The sequence below is a fragment of the Ruditapes philippinarum genome, unplaced genomic scaffold (genome assembly GCF_026571515.1).
Source record: "Ruditapes philippinarum isolate M1 unplaced genomic scaffold, ASM2657151v2 ctg1009_1_1_1_1, whole genome shotgun sequence".
Classification (NCBI taxonomy): domain Eukaryota; kingdom Metazoa; phylum Mollusca; class Bivalvia; order Venerida; family Veneridae; genus Ruditapes; species Ruditapes philippinarum.
The window spans coordinates 5,907-25,523 of record NW_026853088.1 but is presented as its reverse complement, the minus strand read 5'-3'; the positions used below and the strand labels follow the sequence as shown (position 1 = coordinate 25,523).

The 19,617-nt window shown below is 32.6% G+C and overlaps 1 protein-coding gene across 3 annotated transcripts in view; it reads left to right on the top strand.

The window, feature by feature from the left end:
* LOC132733546 (ecdysone-induced protein 75B, isoforms C/D-like) overlaps positions 1-17,349 on the top strand; it is a 60,084-nt gene extending 42,735 nt beyond the window's left edge. For all 3 annotated transcript variants that reach the window (XM_060720206.1, XM_060720220.1, XM_060720213.1), the window contains 6 exons: positions 9,999-10,745; positions 11,580-11,809; positions 12,350-12,458; positions 12,977-13,118; positions 13,733-13,863; positions 14,408-17,349. In XM_060720206.1, the coding sequence (XP_060576189.1) occupies positions 9,999-10,745; positions 11,580-11,809; positions 12,350-12,458; positions 12,977-13,118; positions 13,733-13,863; positions 14,408-14,667 (1,619 nt within the window). In that variant the 3' untranslated portion in view covers positions 14,668-17,349. The remainder of the gene's footprint in view (positions 1-9,998; positions 10,746-11,579; positions 11,810-12,349; positions 12,459-12,976; positions 13,119-13,732; positions 13,864-14,407) is intronic.
* Positions 17,350-19,617: the final 2,268 nt, after the last annotated feature.

Sequence of the window (19,617 nt, the reverse complement as noted above, 5' to 3'; positions counted from 1 at the left end):
TGCTATGATGATAAACACTGTTTTAAATGCAGACTAGGTTATTTTTAGGATTAAAAACTTATTGTCATGTAAAGTGCTTGCTTTGTAAATGGTACATCACTGCTGTAATATTATGTACTATTAGACACTGCAAGTTCTTATTAACCATAATTCTACAGGGAACCAGGAGAAGAATCCTTTTCTAGACGGGGAACCAGCTCTCTGGAACTGATAACATATCTTTCTGACATTAATAAGTTTCCTAAATAAGAATGTGGGTTTTTTCTTCACTTATATGAATTCTTTGAGATTAGAAATTGGCATCCAATCAAAAATAAGTTCTATAGACACAGATTATGGACAGTTCACCTATTAGGGGCTTTTTTTGCATTAAGAAAGGTGAAATTATAAACAGAATCACCATTAATAATCCTGTATAGCATTGACACAGTGAACTGAATTATGACTCTCTTGATATCATATAAACAGTTGAATCAAATTAATGTCAAAATCATGACTACAGCTACTTAAGCAGATTAACTAAGCAATTCTCATGAAAAATTCTATTCTTACATGATCACCACTTAACAAGATTGCTGGAAAAGAAAATGCAAAATCCTAATACTACAGTTTTAAGGACAGGGTCAAAACTGGATTAAAGGAAAGAAATCGGGTATTAAAGTGGTCAGTAGGGTATTTCATGAATTATAGAAATCTCCAGTTTTTTGGATAATGTCCAGATTGCTGGACACTGTTGGTCATTTAGTGCGAGAGAATGTTTTGCAAGAGAGAATGTTTTGCAAGTTTCTCTGGTCAAAAACTAGGCCTGTTATTATAGATTGGAGGTCGGGTGGCCAAAATGAAATCCCAAGGTTAATAAATACATACCATGATGATCAAATGTTATTGTTGAAAGGTAGCATAAAGGCCATGGTAGGTTAGGCATTGAACATCATTTGTCCAGGGGTAATTAGAAAGTTTAATGTAGTAATTTAATATAGGTAAGATAGGTAAAATGTTTTGACTCGAAATAAGGTATGTCACTAAAAGCAAAGGTATTTGTGCAAAGTTTAATTTGAAGAAAATTCATTATAAAGTGATTAAAGTTATGAACATTATTTTGTAGAGATAAACTTAAAAATGGACAAGGCCATTAATCAATATGGCTTTACTGGCATTGAAATAAATGAAAAAAATCACAACTTTCAATACATGTATTTAGAATATTGATTACATAAAATATACTGTCAATATTTATTAGAATATTAATTACATAAAATTTACTGTCAATATTTATTAGAATATTAATTACATAAAATTTACTGTCAATGTTTAAAATATTGATTACATAAAACTGACTGTCAATATTTAGAAAATGCGATTGCCTCTCCCATCTCAGATTCGTGCAGTTAATTATTTACAAAACATGTTATTATGTTCTTATGTTTGTAGTAAAAGTGCAATTATTTCGTACTTTCTCTCAGTCTTTGCACTATTGAAGTAAAATAAGTAAATAATGCTACATTTCTGCCTCCCTCCAGCTGTACATAGGATTGTATTTTAAAAAAAAAAAAATAAAATAAATAAATAAATAAAATTGAAAAACCTTGCTAACCGACTAAAATGAAATTGTCTGCCTTTATAACTTGTGTGTCAGGGCCAGATCAAAGTCTGTTCGACAAGACTCAACTTCTCTTGCATTTAAGTTCTTCGATTTTGAAATCCTTTAATCTAACATTTAGTATGCTGTTCAAAATTGAAAAACTTTAAAACTGGACAAGAATCATTATTTATTCCATTAATGATAAGTAGGTTTTTTCCCCAAGTTTTTATTATTACTACAAAATCATAGATTTTACAGCTATTTTACAAAGTCATATATATAACACATATTATTATAAAATTTAAACTCCAATTTCTGTATAACCAAGATAAAACTTTTATTAACATGGAAGCTTCCATTTTTAACACTCCTCAACTGCATGGATGGATGTTGGGGGGAAAATAGAAAAAAAAAAACTTAATTCTCCTACTTCATTTATCAAAAGTTGATATTGTTAATGGACATAAATGTTTTTAGGTCATGACGTAGGTAGAAACCGAAACTCAGTTCAAGGTGATTAGTCTGACTGGCAAAGGGTGTAACCATAAGTTTCTAAGAGATTATATTTTCTGAGCATGGGGATTATAAGATAAACTTTTCTCTGGATGTTCAATAAATACCATATTGTTCCAGTTAAATATACCGGTATTGAATAAAACCCACTGTTTTGAAAAAAATGTGTTGCAAATGCAATACTACAAGAGCTAAAGCCTTGCTGAAGCTTTTTTCATGAAATTTGTTACATTGCAAGGCCAAAGCCTTAATCTGAAAAATATGTTACATTGCATTAAAGAGGCCAAAATCTTTATTATGAAATAATTTATATTATACTTGCAATCAATACAAAGGCCAATCTTTATTATAAGATAATTTATGTTATATTGCAATACAAAGGCCAAAGCCTTGATAAGAATATATGTTACATTTCATTTATATATCAAAAGCCAAAGCCTGTATAACATTGCAAATTAAATGAAGGCTAAAGCCTTAATCATAAAAAATGTTTAACAATTACATTGCAATTATAAAACAAAAACTAATATCATCATAAAACATGTTACATTGCAATACAAAGGCCAAAGCTTTTTAAATCAGAAATTGTTATGTTGCAATACTAAGGCCAAAGCCTTTACATATAACAAATTTTCAACCAAAATCTTAATCAAACAATTGATCATATTTATTGCAAGATTCAAAAGCTTAATCAGACAATGTTTGCATTGCAATTAAAAAGCAAAAACCCATACCAGGTCAATATATTGTATTGCAATTAAAGATTCAAAGTCTTAATCAGAAACTGTTCTGCCATATTGATACAAAATCAGTGAGTGTTTTGCAATAGTATACATAAGTCAAAAAAATGTTTTGCATAAAAACTGTATCCTATTGCAGTTCATCACAAGAACCAAGTAACTACCACATCCTACACCCTGATGTATGACAATAATCAGAACCATTATGGTAGATGATGCCTACTGTTTATTATTATAAGGAACACATGCCTCTAATTTCTGGGACTTATCTGTCTATTCTGGTCTCGTACTTCAGGAACTTTGCGAACTTAGCTAGAATCAGCTGTTTTTTAAATGGCATTTAGCTGATTTTATGATGTCAGCTAAGCAATTGGGTTGAGGTTGATTTTTTACCTTGCTGCTGATCTTATAACGGAAGTAGGGCATTTGTTAAGTTTCTAAGAATGAGCAGGAATCTAAGAAAATCATAAAATGTTTGGCAGTTTAATCTAATGTGTGTCATAGATGTTCTTTGATAGTGAATTTTCAGTTTGAAATAATATAAATGACTCACCTGAAAGCACAAAATAAAGGGCCATTCTCCCAAAAAACTTGTAAGTCATTATATAAACTTAAGATGTGAGTGATGTGGAGGCTTTGTTGGAGGAAAAAAAGTTCTGCCAAGTGTTACCAAGTGCCAAGTGTTCCTTGTGGGAAATGACAAGTGATTAACCTTAGTATGTAATCATATGTATAATAGAGCCAGGACAAACTGGGGGCGTCCGTGGCCGAGTGGTTAAGGTCGTTGACTTCAAATCACTTGCCCCTCACCGCTGTGGGTTCGAATCCCGACAGGGACTTTGGATTCTTTCACGTGAGGAAGCTATCCAGCGAGCTTACGGAACGTCGGTGGTTCTACTCAGGTGCCCGTTCGTGCCTGAAATAATGCACGGAAGGGCACCTGAGGTCTTCCTCCACCAGTAAAGCTGGAACGTCGCGATATGACCTATACTGTGTCGATGTGACGTAAAACCCAAAACAAACAAACAAAAGGACAAACTGCTTGCTTAAAGGTGAAGTCTGACCAGACTCTATTCTGTTAGCCAACCAATTCTAAATTGTCATCTTGATATCCCCAAAGATGATAATGGTACATCCTAAAATGGAAGCAAGACAAGTCCATTTTAGAAATTAAGGAAGTTAATAGGGTTGGTTTATACAAATTTATTTTAGTTCGATTGTGTTGGAAGCTATAAGCTTATTGAAACACTCTCGAATCCGTTCCTGGAACCAACCAGTACTAAGCAATGAATGTAAAGTTTCTTGCTCAAGGAAACAACGGCTTGCCCCTGACAGGGTTTGAACCCACGCGGTCAGCAATCCTTAGATTACTAGTCCGACGCGTTAACCACTAGGGTTGTAGCAGCAATAATGGCAAGACTATTCCACAAGTTTAGAGGACATAAAATATGTTTGTAAAACATACAAAGTTCAGCAACTAACAGTATAGGGCAGGGCCTTTTTTAAATGATACATAAAATATAGGAAATAGAATTTTTGCTTGCCTTGCATAAATAAAAGCCTGTGCATACAGTGAAAAATAATGTTTTCTGGTTATTTTAGTTTTATTATTGGGCCTTGAACTTTGCCAATCAGCTGTTTCACTCATCTGTTTAACATGGTGAAGGCCATAAATGTAAAGGTAGATTGGAGTTCAAGAATTTGTTGAAATAACAACTGTGAATTGAATCAAAGTATACGCCCTATACTTATATTGATAAGGGGAACAAGGTGAACTATTTTGCCAATTCAATTGCCAATCTCCTGGGGTGGGGGAGGGAGCACCAGTGCAACCTCCATAATGTTGTCTGCCGATTCAGGGTTTTTGTAGCTTGATTTTAAAATTATTAAAAACAAAACAAAAAACAAAAACAAAACATCATCACAATGTAATTATAGTTTTGGGATATAATTATTTGACAATTTTCAATTTTGTCAATTAATTTTGTCAGTGTGTGTGGGGGGGAGGGGGTATACTAGTGTGTGTGCGTGGGGAGGGGGGTTATGCCAGTGTACTGCAAGATTACTTGGATATGAAGGTGGATAATAAAAAAGACAAATTATGGTTGTCTATTTTTGTTTGCAAATTGACTCCTACACAAACAATTAACTGCTGACTGGACAATGACCATGCCAATACCTGTAACTGTTAATTTCCATATATAGCTTTAATGATGTGGACATTCTCCATTTAAACTGAAGAGGTAATTATCTGTAATGGGGTCATACTTTGTAGTACGTCATACTTGACTTTAGTAGAAATGAGTACGTATTCTAGATTTCAAATTGAGGTTATTTATTTATCGACCAATGTACATATACAAACTTGTCACCTAGATTATGGTCAAAAGAAACGTAAATTATGTTTTGATGTTGCTGTTGACATTTATCTGTATTCAACTATGGCAAATGAAAGGCTTACTGAAAATTATTTTTTTGATAAAATTGCAATATGTACATATAACAATTGATGAGACACCAAATCCAAAACACGGATAAGTTGCACAAAAATTGTGCAATCTGAACATGTACTATTGGCTTCAAGTACTTTAAAAATACTAATATTACTTAATTGAATTGACCAAATTTTAAAGAAAAGAAATTCAATGTCAATTTAATAAATTTAACAGAGCAAAAGATACAGTAAAGTGTTCACCAATTTTAGCAAAATTAATAAGACAAAAAATAAAAGACAAGAAAATAAAAGAAAACAAAGAAAAATGTTAGGAAAAACAACTTTGTATAGAATAAAACAACATGTTGTTATTTTGCTGGTACCAAAAATAATGAATTATACAGTAAAGAGAATTAAAAAGTAAAAGAAAAAAGTTATTTTTAGTGTAACCAAATCATATTTACAATATCAAAGGCCAAGAGAAATGAATAAACATAGAAAATATAGGTAGCTGGATAAGAAACCTAGAAATCAACCAATGAAAAATGCTTAATAAATCGGCAGTATGATGAACTTTTTACCTTTATATAATATCATTCATCCACCGATTTAAAATATTCTGTATGTTGGTTAATTGGTTTCGATTTATATATATGGAAAGCACTGACCAAGAATTTGATGAGCTTTAGTATAGAAATGTATTTTCAACAAAAATCAAACTGGTTTGAGTCTGTTTAACATTTGTTTTCAAAGGTTTGAATTTGGAACAGTGAATTATGATTATAAGGGATTTCAATATATATATTGTATTTTAAGGGGGATTCAACAGTATATAGCTTATAGTAGGCTGTCACCAGCTCTATACTGGTTACACAGTCTAATCACTTTTGATTGATTTGAAGTCTGCATAGTGTAAAATGCATCAGTTTAGTGTGAAATACATCAGTCTAGTGTTATAAATGCATCAGCCCAGTGTAAAATGGATCAGCCCAATGTTAAAAATGTGTCAGTCTAGTGTAAAATGCGTCGGGCCAGTGTAAAATGCGTCGGCCCAGTGTAAAATGCGTCAGCCCAGTGTAAAATGTGTCAGCCCAGTGAAAATGCGTCAGCCCAGTGTAAAATGCGTCAGCCCAGTGTAAAATGTGTCAGCCCAGTGAAAATGCGTCAGCCCAGTGTAAAATGCGTCAGCCCAGTGAAAATGCGTCAGCCCAGTGTAAAATGCGTCGGCCCAGTGTAAAATGTGTCAGCCCAGTGTAAAATGCGTCAGCCCAGTGTAAAATGTGTCAGCCCAGTGAAAAGGCGTCAGCCCAGTGTAAAATGCGACAGCCCAGTGTAAAATGTGTCAGCCCAGTGTAAAATGCGTCAGCCCAGTGTAAAATGCGTCAGCCCAGTGAAAATGTGTCAGCCCAGTGTAAAATGCGTCAGCCCAGTGAAAATGCGTCAGCCCAGTGTAAAATGCGTCAGCCCAGTGTAAAATGTGTCAGCCCAGTGTAAAATGCGTCAGCCCAGTGTAAAATGCATCAGCCCAGTGTAAATGCGTCAGCCCAGTGTAAAATGCGTCAGCCCAGTGTAAAATGCGTCAGCCCAGTGTAAAATGCGTCAGCCCAGTGTAAAATGCGTCAGCCCAGTGTAAAGCCCAGTGTTATGTGCGTCAGCCCAGTGTGAAATGCGTCAGCCCAGTGTTAAGTGTGTCAGCCCAGTATTACATACATTAGCCCAGTGTAAAATGCATCAGTCTAGTGTAAAATGCAAAAGCCCAGTGAAAAATGTGTTAGCCAAGTGTTAAATATATCAGCCAAGTGTTAAATGCATCAGCCTAGTAAATTTACATCAGACTAGTGTAAAATGCTTCAGCTATTGTTAAATTTGTCGGCCCATTGTAAAATGCATCAGCCCAGTGTTAAATTTATCAGCAAGTGTAAAATGCATCAGCCCAGTGTTAAATTTATCAGCAAGTGTAAAATGCATCAGCCCAGTGTTAAATTTATCAGCAAGTGTAAAATGTATCAGCCCAGTGTTAAATTTATCAGCAAGTGTAAAATGTATCAGCCTAGTGTAAAATGCATCACCCTTTTAGAAATTATCTGATAATGGTATAATGTATAATTCACTCTCTCTTTAGATAATTGCAAGAACTGTGATAATCAAGGTTGCTCTGATTCATAGGTGCATAAAAGGTGGCCTTTATATATTTTGGTGATTAAAAAAAAATTCATAACTAATAACATGATATCAAAGATAAGGCAGGGTTAAAAGCATACCACCTTTCGAATTTAGTGTCCACCAATGAAATCACAAAAATTAAAAAAAAAAATGCCCTTCTCAATTGTATTATATAAGTTTTTCACTTATTCATTAAGTAAAACACTTAATTATTAAGAGTTTGGACCAAAATGCACATAGGAAGCTTATATGTATGATATGGAATTAATTGAAATACAACATATATTCATCTAAATATTTAAGTGCTTGCAAGTACCAAAAAGAGCCATTTTATAAATACCCCAAAAGGGCTAAGAAAATACTAAGAAGTACAGGAGTTAGAATAAAGAAACAATTTAAATTAACAGCAATTTTTTTAAAAACAACCTAACAAATCAACCCAAAGGTTATTAATCTCCCCAGACATTTTTTGCTGAGCTAGGTAACTTCCTAAAAATTGTTTAGCTCAAAAGTTCAGTCACTTATGAGTCCTAGAAATACACCCACTATACTTATAGATGCTGAAGTCTGAACAATCATGTTGTTTTCGCATGGTTTATAATGTTGTATATTAAATCTGGCTATTTGAAACACCTTGCCCTTCTAGTGTTGCAACCTGGTGTACAGGTAGTGTTTCTTGTTGAAAAACAAAATGATTCTCTCGTGTGGCCAGCTCATGAATATCATGGGGGGAATAAAACATTCTAGATAGTAACCCCTAAACAGCTGAATTTTCATCATGAACAGCTGATCGTTGGGTTTTTTGTTATGAATGAAGAGAAATGAGGCTTTTTATGCACTATATGCACTTTCTGAATGAAAATAGAGGTCTATTTTTATAAGTCAGTAGTGAAGCTTTTGCACACACAAAAAAGGAAGAAAAGATTGATTTGTTAATGACTTTGTCTTTGTCTGTGCTGTAACACAAGCTTAAAACAAAGTAATAATGTCATAAACTAGACAATAATTTAGAAACATAGGGTAATGTTTGAGAAATATTTATCATAAACTTAAGACTATATGTTAGATATATTTGGCATAAACCTAAGAAAATATTTTCTATTTATATAAATTAAACATAAGACAATATATTAAATTTTTCGACACATATGACAAAAACATAAGACAATTAGACACATATGGCATAAACATACTACAATATTTTAAATTTGATTGGCATCAACATAAGACAATATTGTCACCTTAGTGCAGTAAGGCGTCAACTCCTATTAAATGACATAAGGAGTTAACCCATTCTGCACTAAGATGACATAAGTATTGTAATTAATGACATGAAATGATGTGTGCTTCAAGCTTTTGTCAGCAATTCAAGAATGGTACATCTTTAATTACCTTGATTTTTGTTACAAGGCAGAAATGAATGAACAGGTGTTGTTGTTGCTTGCTTTTATTAGTCATTCTGTTATGACTAACTTGTTGTTTATTTAAAACTGATTGAAATGTTTTCAAAAGTGTTTCTTCTTCTTTCAACCGTCTTTTCCCAAATGATTGAATAAAATATATCAGTCAAGGTTTCAGGATTATTTCTTTGTCTGGAATTGTACTTAAACTAAAAAGTAAAAAATGTTTATCAAGTTATCGTAGCTTTTCTTCCACTGAGCACGCATATTCTGCCTGATTTCTGTAATGCTGATGAACCATTGGTTGTTATTCCCCACTATAGAGTATCTGTTATATATAGATTAAAGCAGCTGATCGAGGTGGAGCTGTCTATTGTATAAGAAAGGGGATGTTGCTTGCAATGTGATGCTAAATATACAAATGTAAATAATAAAAGCTGAAATGTACTCTAGGAAAAACTAGATGACCGCTTCTATGTCCTATTTTTACCTCTATGTTTATATAAATGCCCTTAACAGTGGTTTGTTTGACCGTTTTGTTGATGTATTGTTAACACAATACACCTCCAGGCTACCCTCTCGCTTAAAGAAAGGAAAAACTGCTAAAATAGCAGTTTTGTACATGAACGATGGTCATGTAAAAACTAGGTTAGTTGATCGAATTTTTGTTTTTCAAGGGTATATAAGAGCATGAGGTCCATCCTCTTCCCAATTCTTTACTTGCTTTGAGGTGAGTTACTTCATGATCAGTTTTGTGCTTTCCGGACTTAATAAAAATTTAGAAATATTATTTTCTTTTAAAGAAAAGTTGAGTTTTGTTTAGTTACAAACCTAACTGTAAGTATTGTTAAGTTTCTTTTATTGTTGTGGTTTCATATTGTATTTTTTTGTATACATGTTACTGTAGCCATGATTTAATAATTTTGATTTTCAGACTTCGCTTTTCTCTCAGTTCATGGAGAGATTTACAATTTAGATTTACTATTTATATTCTGCATGGATAATATTGGTTGCTTCTAGGTTTTGTGTGGAATGAATGCATACATATTTAACCAGAAAATTATCTTTTTTCAAGATGCATTTCACAGAATCGAGAAGGATATTTTATATTCTATTGTATTGTAAAAAAAATCCTTAAGTAAATTTCTTGTTTCTTCTCTTTGCAGCATCCAGGCTAGGCCGAAGACCAAAGCGATTAAAAGACTCGAGTGGTAGCGAGACTAAACGTGAGACCAACGTGCCTATTGCACCCTACCCATCACCTGCAGAACTTTATAAACTCAGAATGGCTGAACTCCAGAGACTTCTCCAACAGAACGGGACCTTCAAGTCTGAACTGATGCAAGCGTTCCTGTCTGCTGCACAGGTCAGTTTCAGAGAGCATCAGCGTAATAATAATAGTAATGACAATCAGAAAGCCAAGAAGAATGTTCAACCTGGAAAACAAAACGGTACCGAGTCCGGATATACGTCCAGCACATTGAGCAGTCCTCAGAGTAACGCAAGTCACTCACCAAACGTAGTAGATCAAAACAATCAGAATAAAAACCATCTGGGTATCGATTCAAAATCTGGAATTATCGAGGACCTAGACAATTTTAATATCACTTCTGATAAAACCTCGCCGGTTGATAATAATCGCACATTGTCGAGTACAAACACTACAGACAAACTGACGGAGACAGCAGACATTAAAGTTGAACCTGGACTTGATAATAGAGATTATTCGACCATGACATCTGTTGATAATTCAAATAATTCAATGATGGGCGGAATGCCTCCAATGCCTGATGCTGCGTCACCATTTCAAATGCCGGAACTGTCGCCAGATATGATGATGATGATGCCGGACATGATGGAGATGATGGGAGATGGAAGCATGATGTCGGGAATGATGAGTGGAAACATGCCAGGTATGTGTGTTCCTTTTTTTTCACTGGGTTTTTTACAAGTTCAGTGATCTCCCAATTTTGTTAACTAAACTATGAAAGTTTTGGTGAAGCTATCAATACAGCACTTTTGAGAGATTTTAAAGCATTTAATTTACGACGGTAAGGCAAAAGTGACTGACAGTAAATTTTGTAGCGGAAAACAATATTGCTTGTGTATGGGTCTTTCAAGAATTTTTTAAAGAAATAAATGAAATTTGTTTTAATTTTGAAGCCAATGAATTATGGTATTTGAATGATATTAAATATGGCTTGATGCACCTATATAAAAAAACTTGAGTTTCATTGATACTTATTATTGATACTCATTCAGTGATTTAAAAATATTTTTGTTTTAATATAAGCTATTTTGAATGAATAGTATAAGTAATAAGAGAAGAAATTTGTTAAAAAAAAACCTTGCCATTTTAAATTGATTTTTTTCACTTAATGACATTATAATAGCTGCTTTAATGTAACTATATAAGTAAATGTTCAGCAGCGTTAATTAGATTTTTTATATATTCTAAATTTCATTTTTCATCTCTCTATATATCAGCCAAATGCTTTCAGGAAGAAATTAATTTTTCGTCAATGTCACCTAAATTCTTTCACACAAAAAAAAAGAAAAAAAAAAAGAATAATTTTACATCAGTATCACCCAAATGCTCATAGATTTTTTTTTTGAAGAATATATATTTTCATCAGTGTGGTCTAAATGCTCTTAGACTTTTTTTTGAAGAATATAGATTTTCATCAGTATTACTCAAATGCTTGAAGAATATTGACTTTTATCAGTGTCATTTCAAATGTTTTCAGATATGATGATGATGGAGCATCTGCCTGAACCAGATGATAATGCCAATGAGATTGATATTGAAAGGATAATGGAGGAGGTAAAGCAGGTGCCCTCTGAACTGCGACAACAGCTGATTGATCAGGTGATACAGACAGTTTCCGAGGCCCACTTGACGACAGTAACGCCTACGAGGGCAAAAGTTGCCGAGGCTGATAGGAATTTTGCTGAGAAAATTACCAGAGGTGGCATGGTAAGATTTCATTTAAAGTTTTTTTATTAAATGGTTATTTTGCATGTAAGTGGGTTTTGATTTTCTTACTATTGATTATGATTTAACCCATATTTGATATAATTATTGCTTAACATACTCATAACTTTCCTTACAATTATTGCATTAAAGTAAGGTGGTCAATACCTTGAAAAATAGAGAATTTGCTGCAAGAAGTATACTAACAAAAAAGAAGTTCTAACTTTTTCATAGTCTAAGACCAAATTGTGTACTTTGAATTTCTTCTTTGTTTTTCCCAATGAGGCTTTCGGAGTAATGCTTTGAAACACAGAGTACTTATTTTCGTGACCAAAAGTGACCATAATTTTAAAATTTAGACACAAGAACATTTGGCTTTGTTGTGGCTGATATGGATTTTGAATAGATATTTTTACCTTGGTAACATAGAAATTCTACAGTACAAATCTTGCTATTGTTTAATCACAGGGAAAAGTCCAAAAAGGGATGTCAGATTAGAGTTACATTGTTGTATTAAAAAGTTTTTGTTGTTTTCTATTTCAGCCTGATCTGTCAAAGTTGTCAATCAGCCCGTCTCATATGTGGCAAAAGATGATAAAAAATATGGTGTTTGAAATAACTCAAGCTGTCAAGTTTTGCAAAAAACTGCCCGGTAAGATTCCTCACCATTTTCTAATTTTATGTTTTTAGAAAATATTGTTTTGTTATTGATAGAGAGGAAATTTTACCTCATCAGGATATTGTGTACAGGGGAGGAAATAGTATTTGCTCATAGGGAATTGTACCTGCTCAAGATATCATTGTGTAGGGGACGGAATGGTATCAGCTCAAGAAATTATTTTCTACGAGGAAGGGAATTGTACCTGAAAAAGATATCAGTGCCTATGAGGGAGGGTATTTTATCTGTTCAAGATACCATTGTCTGAGAGAAAAAAATGTATCATCTTAATATTGTGTTGCATTCCAAGGGAGGCAACTGTAATTGGTCAATCAGTTGAAAACCAATTATTCTGCATCAGGATGGATAGATGGACAACGTATATCACACGCTTTCACAGAATAATTCTAATCCAATATAATGGAAAAACATAAAGCGACATGAATTCTAATAAGCCCAAATTTCTTAAAATGTGTTAGTATTTAGAATGGTATTATGTTTATTATTTGCAGGTTTTGGTGAGATTCAACAGGATGACCAAATTGTGCTTATTAAGAAAGGTTCATTTGAGATTCTGCTTTGCCGTATGTGCCTTCTAGTAGACCATGTTAAGGAGGAAATGTTTGACCCTCCCATGGAAATGAAATGCCCCAGGTAAATTTATCCCTGCTAATCATGTATTTATTTTCAAAATTTATAGGTAGAAATTAAAAGATAAATGAGCCGCGTCACAACAAAACCAACATAATGCGTTTTTTGACCAGCATGGACCCAGACCAGCCTGCGCATCCGCACAGTCTGATCAGGATCCATGCTGTTCGCTTAGCAACTCTATTACAAGTAGAGAAACTGATAGCGAACAGGTCTGGATCCATGCTGGTCTGGATCCATGCTGGTCGCAAACGCATAATGTTGGTTTTGTCATGACGCGGCTCAAATTGTGACTGTTTGATACCAATTTGCTTTTCAAGGACTTGAATGCTTTCTTTGCAGAAATTTTAGAAATAGATGAAAGTTTTGTTAAAATTTATCACTATCATTTTCCTTTCATTAATATTAAAAATGAAATTTTTTGACACTTTGTAATCTTACATGTCAAGTTGTGACAGCCTGTAATCTGATATGCAAGATTTTGTTGTCAGGAAAGACATGACAGCCTGTAGTCTGATATGCGATATTTTGTTGTCAGATAAAATGTGACAGTCTTTTGTCAACTAAAATGTGATAGTGTGTAGTGTGATACCTTAATTTATTTTTTCATATTTCAGAATGATGATAAAGAACATGCCAATGGGTCCATTTGTTGATGAGTTCTTTAATGTTGCCGAGAAAATGAACCCACTCAGATTGACAGATGAGGAAATTGGAATCTTTTCTGCTGCCCTTATAATGTGTCCAGGTATGACTTGTTTTAATACTTGGTGTTGTTTCTTATCTTATTATCTACCAGTATGGAGACTCTACGGCTCAGTGGTGAAGGTCCGGAGGCTTTAAATCACACACCCCTTACCATGGTGTGTTTGGATTCTGGCCAAGGATTTGGATTCTTTCATGTGAGGAAGTTGTCCAATTAGCTTTAGGAAAGTTTATGGTTTTACTCTGTGTCCATTCTTGTCTGAAATACTGTGCCCATTCTTGGCCCCTTAAATAAATGCCTTGATTGGTAAAAACGCCCATTAATAGTGTTTTCTTGTCCAATCTGCACTAAATATCTTGGATTAGGGTTTTTTATTTTATTATATACACAAAGAGTTTAAAAGAAATGCCATTTTTATGAGCAATTATGTTATGTGATCATATTTTCTATTCCTATCTGCTTTAGATTTAAAAGAAATTTGTTAAATAGAGTTCTTGTTGCTTGTAAATCAGGAAGAAAAGATGTTGTATTGATGTATATTTCCATAATATTTGTATTATTTCATTTTTACTCTTGTGTATTACAGAACGCGAGGGACTGACCAATATACTGGCTGTGGAAAAATTGAACACACTTTTCTTACAGTCACTGTATTATGAAATGAGAAATAATCATAATGACTATGAAAGCAAATTTGCTCGGCTGATGAGCATAATCCCTGTGTTTAGAAACGTGAATAGAAAGCATTCGATGGCCTTGAATGGAATGAAAATGCAACGGGCGAACGTGATTTCAGAATTTCCGGAACTCCACAAAGAAATCTTTGATATTAAAGAAGATAATTAAAAAACTTTTAGGTATTCATGATGAATTGTGGGTAAAAAGAAAAGTTGAAGAAAAGGGGCTTTCCAAACTGTTCAGATCTCTTGAAACTCGCTGTTTTGTTTTCTATTCACAAGTTTGATGTTCACTAACATAATACCAGACTATCATAAAGACATGTTTCATGGAGCTGTGTAGCTATTTATAGAATTATAGACTGTGACATTGACTTGTGATCAAGAGTATGGAAAAGCTTGTTGAAACTTTAATAAGAAGACACACGGTGTCAAGCTTTCAAGTGCTTAGACTATAGAACTATTATATAATATATATATATTGATAAAAAGCAGAGGTACATTCTAGTATGTATATGCTTGTCTTTTCATGATATGAATATGAATCTATTAATATAATCTGTCTTTTGTAAAGTAAAGTTGTGATGACTCTTTAAGATTTACTCAGCAACCAGTTTATGGCAAATATTTTTTTGTTTAAATGATAAGATATTATATGTATAAGGACTGCTCATAGGTGCATGTCAGGGAAAGGTATATCTGTCAATGTCAGTGACTGTCATCTTGTTCAAACATGAAAGTTTTTTGCCACATTTGTTTTCTATTAAGACAGTTTTGAATAGTATCATTTTAAGTATGAATGATGTACCATGTTCTGAAGCAAGTTGTGAAAATTGTTAATGTTTTTTAAAGGTAAAACAGAAAAAAAAGTTAAAAAAAAAATTCATTAGAAATTATCTATATTATGTTGTTAAAGATAATTCATTACATTGTTTTATGTTGACATTTTTTAATACTATTTTTAGCTCACCTAAGCACATAGTGCAAATGTTGACTTAAAAATCCTTAACCTTGCTGGAACGGTAAGTGACTGAAGCCTTTGCCACCAGTGTAGAGCCAGGCCAGCCTAAGCATCCAAGGAGATGCAGTCTAACCAGGCTCTCTACTGGTTGGCTCACTCTAACATAAAATTTTCATTTTAAAGTCACTTGGGTCAAGTGTTGTGTAGCTAAAAAATAGCTTTTTATTAAGGGTTTGATACTCTTAACTTGCCATGGACAAGATGATAGGTAAATGAAATAATGATGTAGGTGAGCAATAAAGGGGCAATCATGGCCCTCTTGTAAGACTTTTAAGAAAAAAACCTTTAGTCTATCAATATACACCAATAGTTGAAAAATGAACAATCTTCAGTGTTAGTAAATGATTTCAAATATTGCCATGAATATGTAACCACTCAAATGTTTAAATATTTGTAATTTCTAGAGAATTAAAAAATAGTTAATTCCTTCATGGGCTACAAGTTTTCAGAGATTTGCCTGAAGTTCAGGTTTTTTATTCTCCTAAATGCACTCTTCTTTTTCTATATAAAACCAGTAAAAATTATGTTTAATTCAGGGTTTTTAAATTTTGTGATATTTAATTTGCACCCATGTTTCTTAACAGTATAGTTAAGTGGTTTTAATAACTTATGATAACTCTCTTGAAAGAATTAATTCTGTTTTGACGAGAGACAAGGGTTGTTCTTACGGGGTTCTTTCTTCATATCTGTCAAATGAAAATATTTATTTAATATTGTTGTAAACTTTTTCTAATGAAATGCATAGGTGGTAAAATGCATCTAATTCATCTGTAAAATGTCTTTATTATTGTAATATATATTTGTTACATGTAAGTGCTAAGGAACTGAGAACTCTGGAAAGGTTTTTTCTCTGTAAAAAAAAATAGGCGATTTACCCTATGTAATTGTATAAATGATTTGAATACAACACCTTGTGATACCTTATTTACCGGTTTACAAACTATATATAATTCATGACATTTTCTTTTAAAATGTTTTGGAAATGTACTGTTAAAATATACATTCTTTTAGTAAGAAAAATTTTTCTTGATTAATTTTTTTTTTTTTAACTTGATAAGAAATATATCTTGCTTTGAAATATAGTCACTGACTTTATAGGGCTGTTCAATCAGTTATTTTGATCTTTTTTTATTTTCTGGAAGCCAAAATGAGTTTTTATTGATCAAAATAGCATTTAGAATTTTTATATAGACAATCAAGAAGCCAATTTTAATGTAATTTATATGTGGTTATTTTTAGACTCAATCTTGTTGAGATTTTTTGCAGTTTATTCTCTTTATTGAAGACTCAATTTTAAAAACACACACCAAATGAATGTTAAGAAATTTACATTTTAATACGGTCATATGGTTTCTTTTTTGTTTGTATTTTTTTAGTCGGAGTACTCATTAAAGTTTTATCATGCAATAGTAACATTATTTTACAATATTGTCCATTGTTTTTTAACATTTTGAGAAATTTTATTGGTGAAATATTTTACGGGTGAACTGAACTGCTTCACGCCCATGTTTGTGATATTAGAATTTAATTTGTATATATTTTACAGCATTTTAGAACATGTTTTACTCATGAAATATTCAAATCTATTGGTGATTAATGTTTCTACTTTGATATAAATAGTAAGTACATGTATTACTTACAAAGTGACGGCTAATTCTGTTATTTTAAGTCACACTTTCTCATTTGTATCGGGTTTTATTTCATCTTTATTTCATTGAACATATTGCATTTTTTTCATATAAGTGAGATGTTAATTGAAAAAAAAGAAATATTGTGCTGTTGAAAAATATATACTGTGAAAATAATAAAAGTTTAGAAACACCAATTAAATTAACTTATTATTTTAAGACCCAAAGTATTCAAAGCTAAGTTGAACATGTATGTAATCTGTGCTTTATGAAGGTTCACTGTCGAGTACAGACCACAGGCATGCTACTAACTATGCCCTTAAAAGAGTTAATTTTGAAGTACAAAGGTGATGATGATTTACCACCGTGCAATTTCCCTCTCACATTTAAGGGCAATTTCCCTCGGCATCAATCAGAACATCGTCAGATATTTTCATACAAACTAAGTTGTGCCACCTCAATCATAAAACCCAACGTTAGAAACATGCATACTTGCCTTCATACACATTTGCCAATGCCCTGTACCTGCCTCTCCATGACATGAACACACCTAGGGAAACAAAATGACTGGAGGTTGAACATGAACAGGGTTGGATGTTATGAAGGCAATTCTCTTAAGCTCAAACTTAGATCCTGAGGTATTTGATTGGTCAAAAACTACCACAAAATGTACACTGACCAGTGAAAATCTTGAGATTCGAGAAAGATTTCGGAAAAAAAGTTTTATAACTTTAAGGCCAGGTTGCTTAGGAAAGATTTGCATTTGTTGTGGCTGCCTTTAAGTTCTATCTGAGATTGCAGTTATAGATAGGAACATTTTTTATACACTTCTTTTACATTGTTTTGATTAACATGTTTAGATGATACTGGTTAGTTGTCAAGGAAATCTGATTAGGTGGACCGACAAGCAGAGATATGACCAGAAACTAAAAATCATGGTCAAATACAAATAGTGTTTCCTTCATTTTGTTTCCTAATGTTAAGGCATTGAAAATGGTTGACAAAGTTTTGAAAATAGTTGATTAGGTATTGAAAATAGTTGATAAGGTATTGAAAATGGTTGAAAAGGCATTTAAAATTGTTTTCAAATGGCATTGAAAATTGTAGATGAAGCATTTAAAATGGTTGATTAGGTATTAGACATGGAAAATAATTGATCAGGTATTGAAAATGGTTCAAAGGGCATTGAAAATTGTAGATCAAGCATTCAAAATGGTTGATTGGGTATTAGGCATTGAAAATAATTGCTTAGGTTTTGAAAATGGTTGATAAGACATTGAAAATGATTGATAAAGCATTGACATTGGTTGATATGGCATTTAAAATTGTAGGTCAGTCATTGAAAATATTTGATTGAGTATAAGGTATTGAAAATAATTGATTAGGTTTTGAAAATGGTTGATAAGGTACTGAAAATGGTTTATTAGATACTGAAAATACCTTGAATTACTTCTGGGGGCAATAATGAAGAAATAAACAAAACTGAAGTTGCACGTGAAGTAGAATCTCTAAACCAAAATCAAGCAAAAGAGTTTGTTGTTCTAAAAATAGCAATGTATTAAAATACCTCCATTGTTGCAAGTAAGTAAGAAAAGATACAGAATGAACATAGATATTAGACAATATAGTGGAGAACAATCAGCATTATTGGAAGAAAGGACTACCTATGGTTACATAGAAGAAACATTTTGGCATGTTACGGATCATATTCCACATACATTGTATATATATCTGTATATTCCTCTCAAATAAAAGTTCTATTATTATTCAATATATGTCTTCAAAAACGACATGCCTGAAATGTTTCATTGTGTTAGTATGACAAGGGAGATAATCAAGTTATGCGGCGCATTTAAAAAGGAGTTGCTTCCCTTCATTTTTCATCGCAGTACAACTACCCTCCTGTCTCTCAAAATTTGTTATGTGGCAACACTCTGTAGCACCTTCTTTTTATTAGTCGCCGGTAGAAACCGGCGACTAAATTTGTAACAGTTTAATATTATACCTATGGTAGGAGAAGGCATTAATTTTTGTAAATAAAAGCATAACAATTACTGAAAATTAAAGACTACAATTGTTTTCGGTAATCTCAAAAATTCAAACATACAATAATGTTGCTAAATGAAATGAAATATTCAAATACTGACATCGTAAAAAGCAACGTTACAATATTTATAAAATGAATTAATGACGTATCCCTATGGACCAGTCATTGAATGTAGGGATGCTTTTTTCTTTTTTTAAAGTGTCAAGCGTTGCTATTTTATGATAAATAAATCATGCATGATATTTGAAATGACACTTTTAAATTATCTGGTTGTTTGCATCTTATGAGACCTATTCTATTTTTTATCTTATTTATTATAAACAGTTTCTCCCAGAATCACGTGACTACACGTTGTATGTTATTGGTATGAAATCTATAATAGTAACAAATGGCTGATAAGATAGACATACAGGTAATATGTGA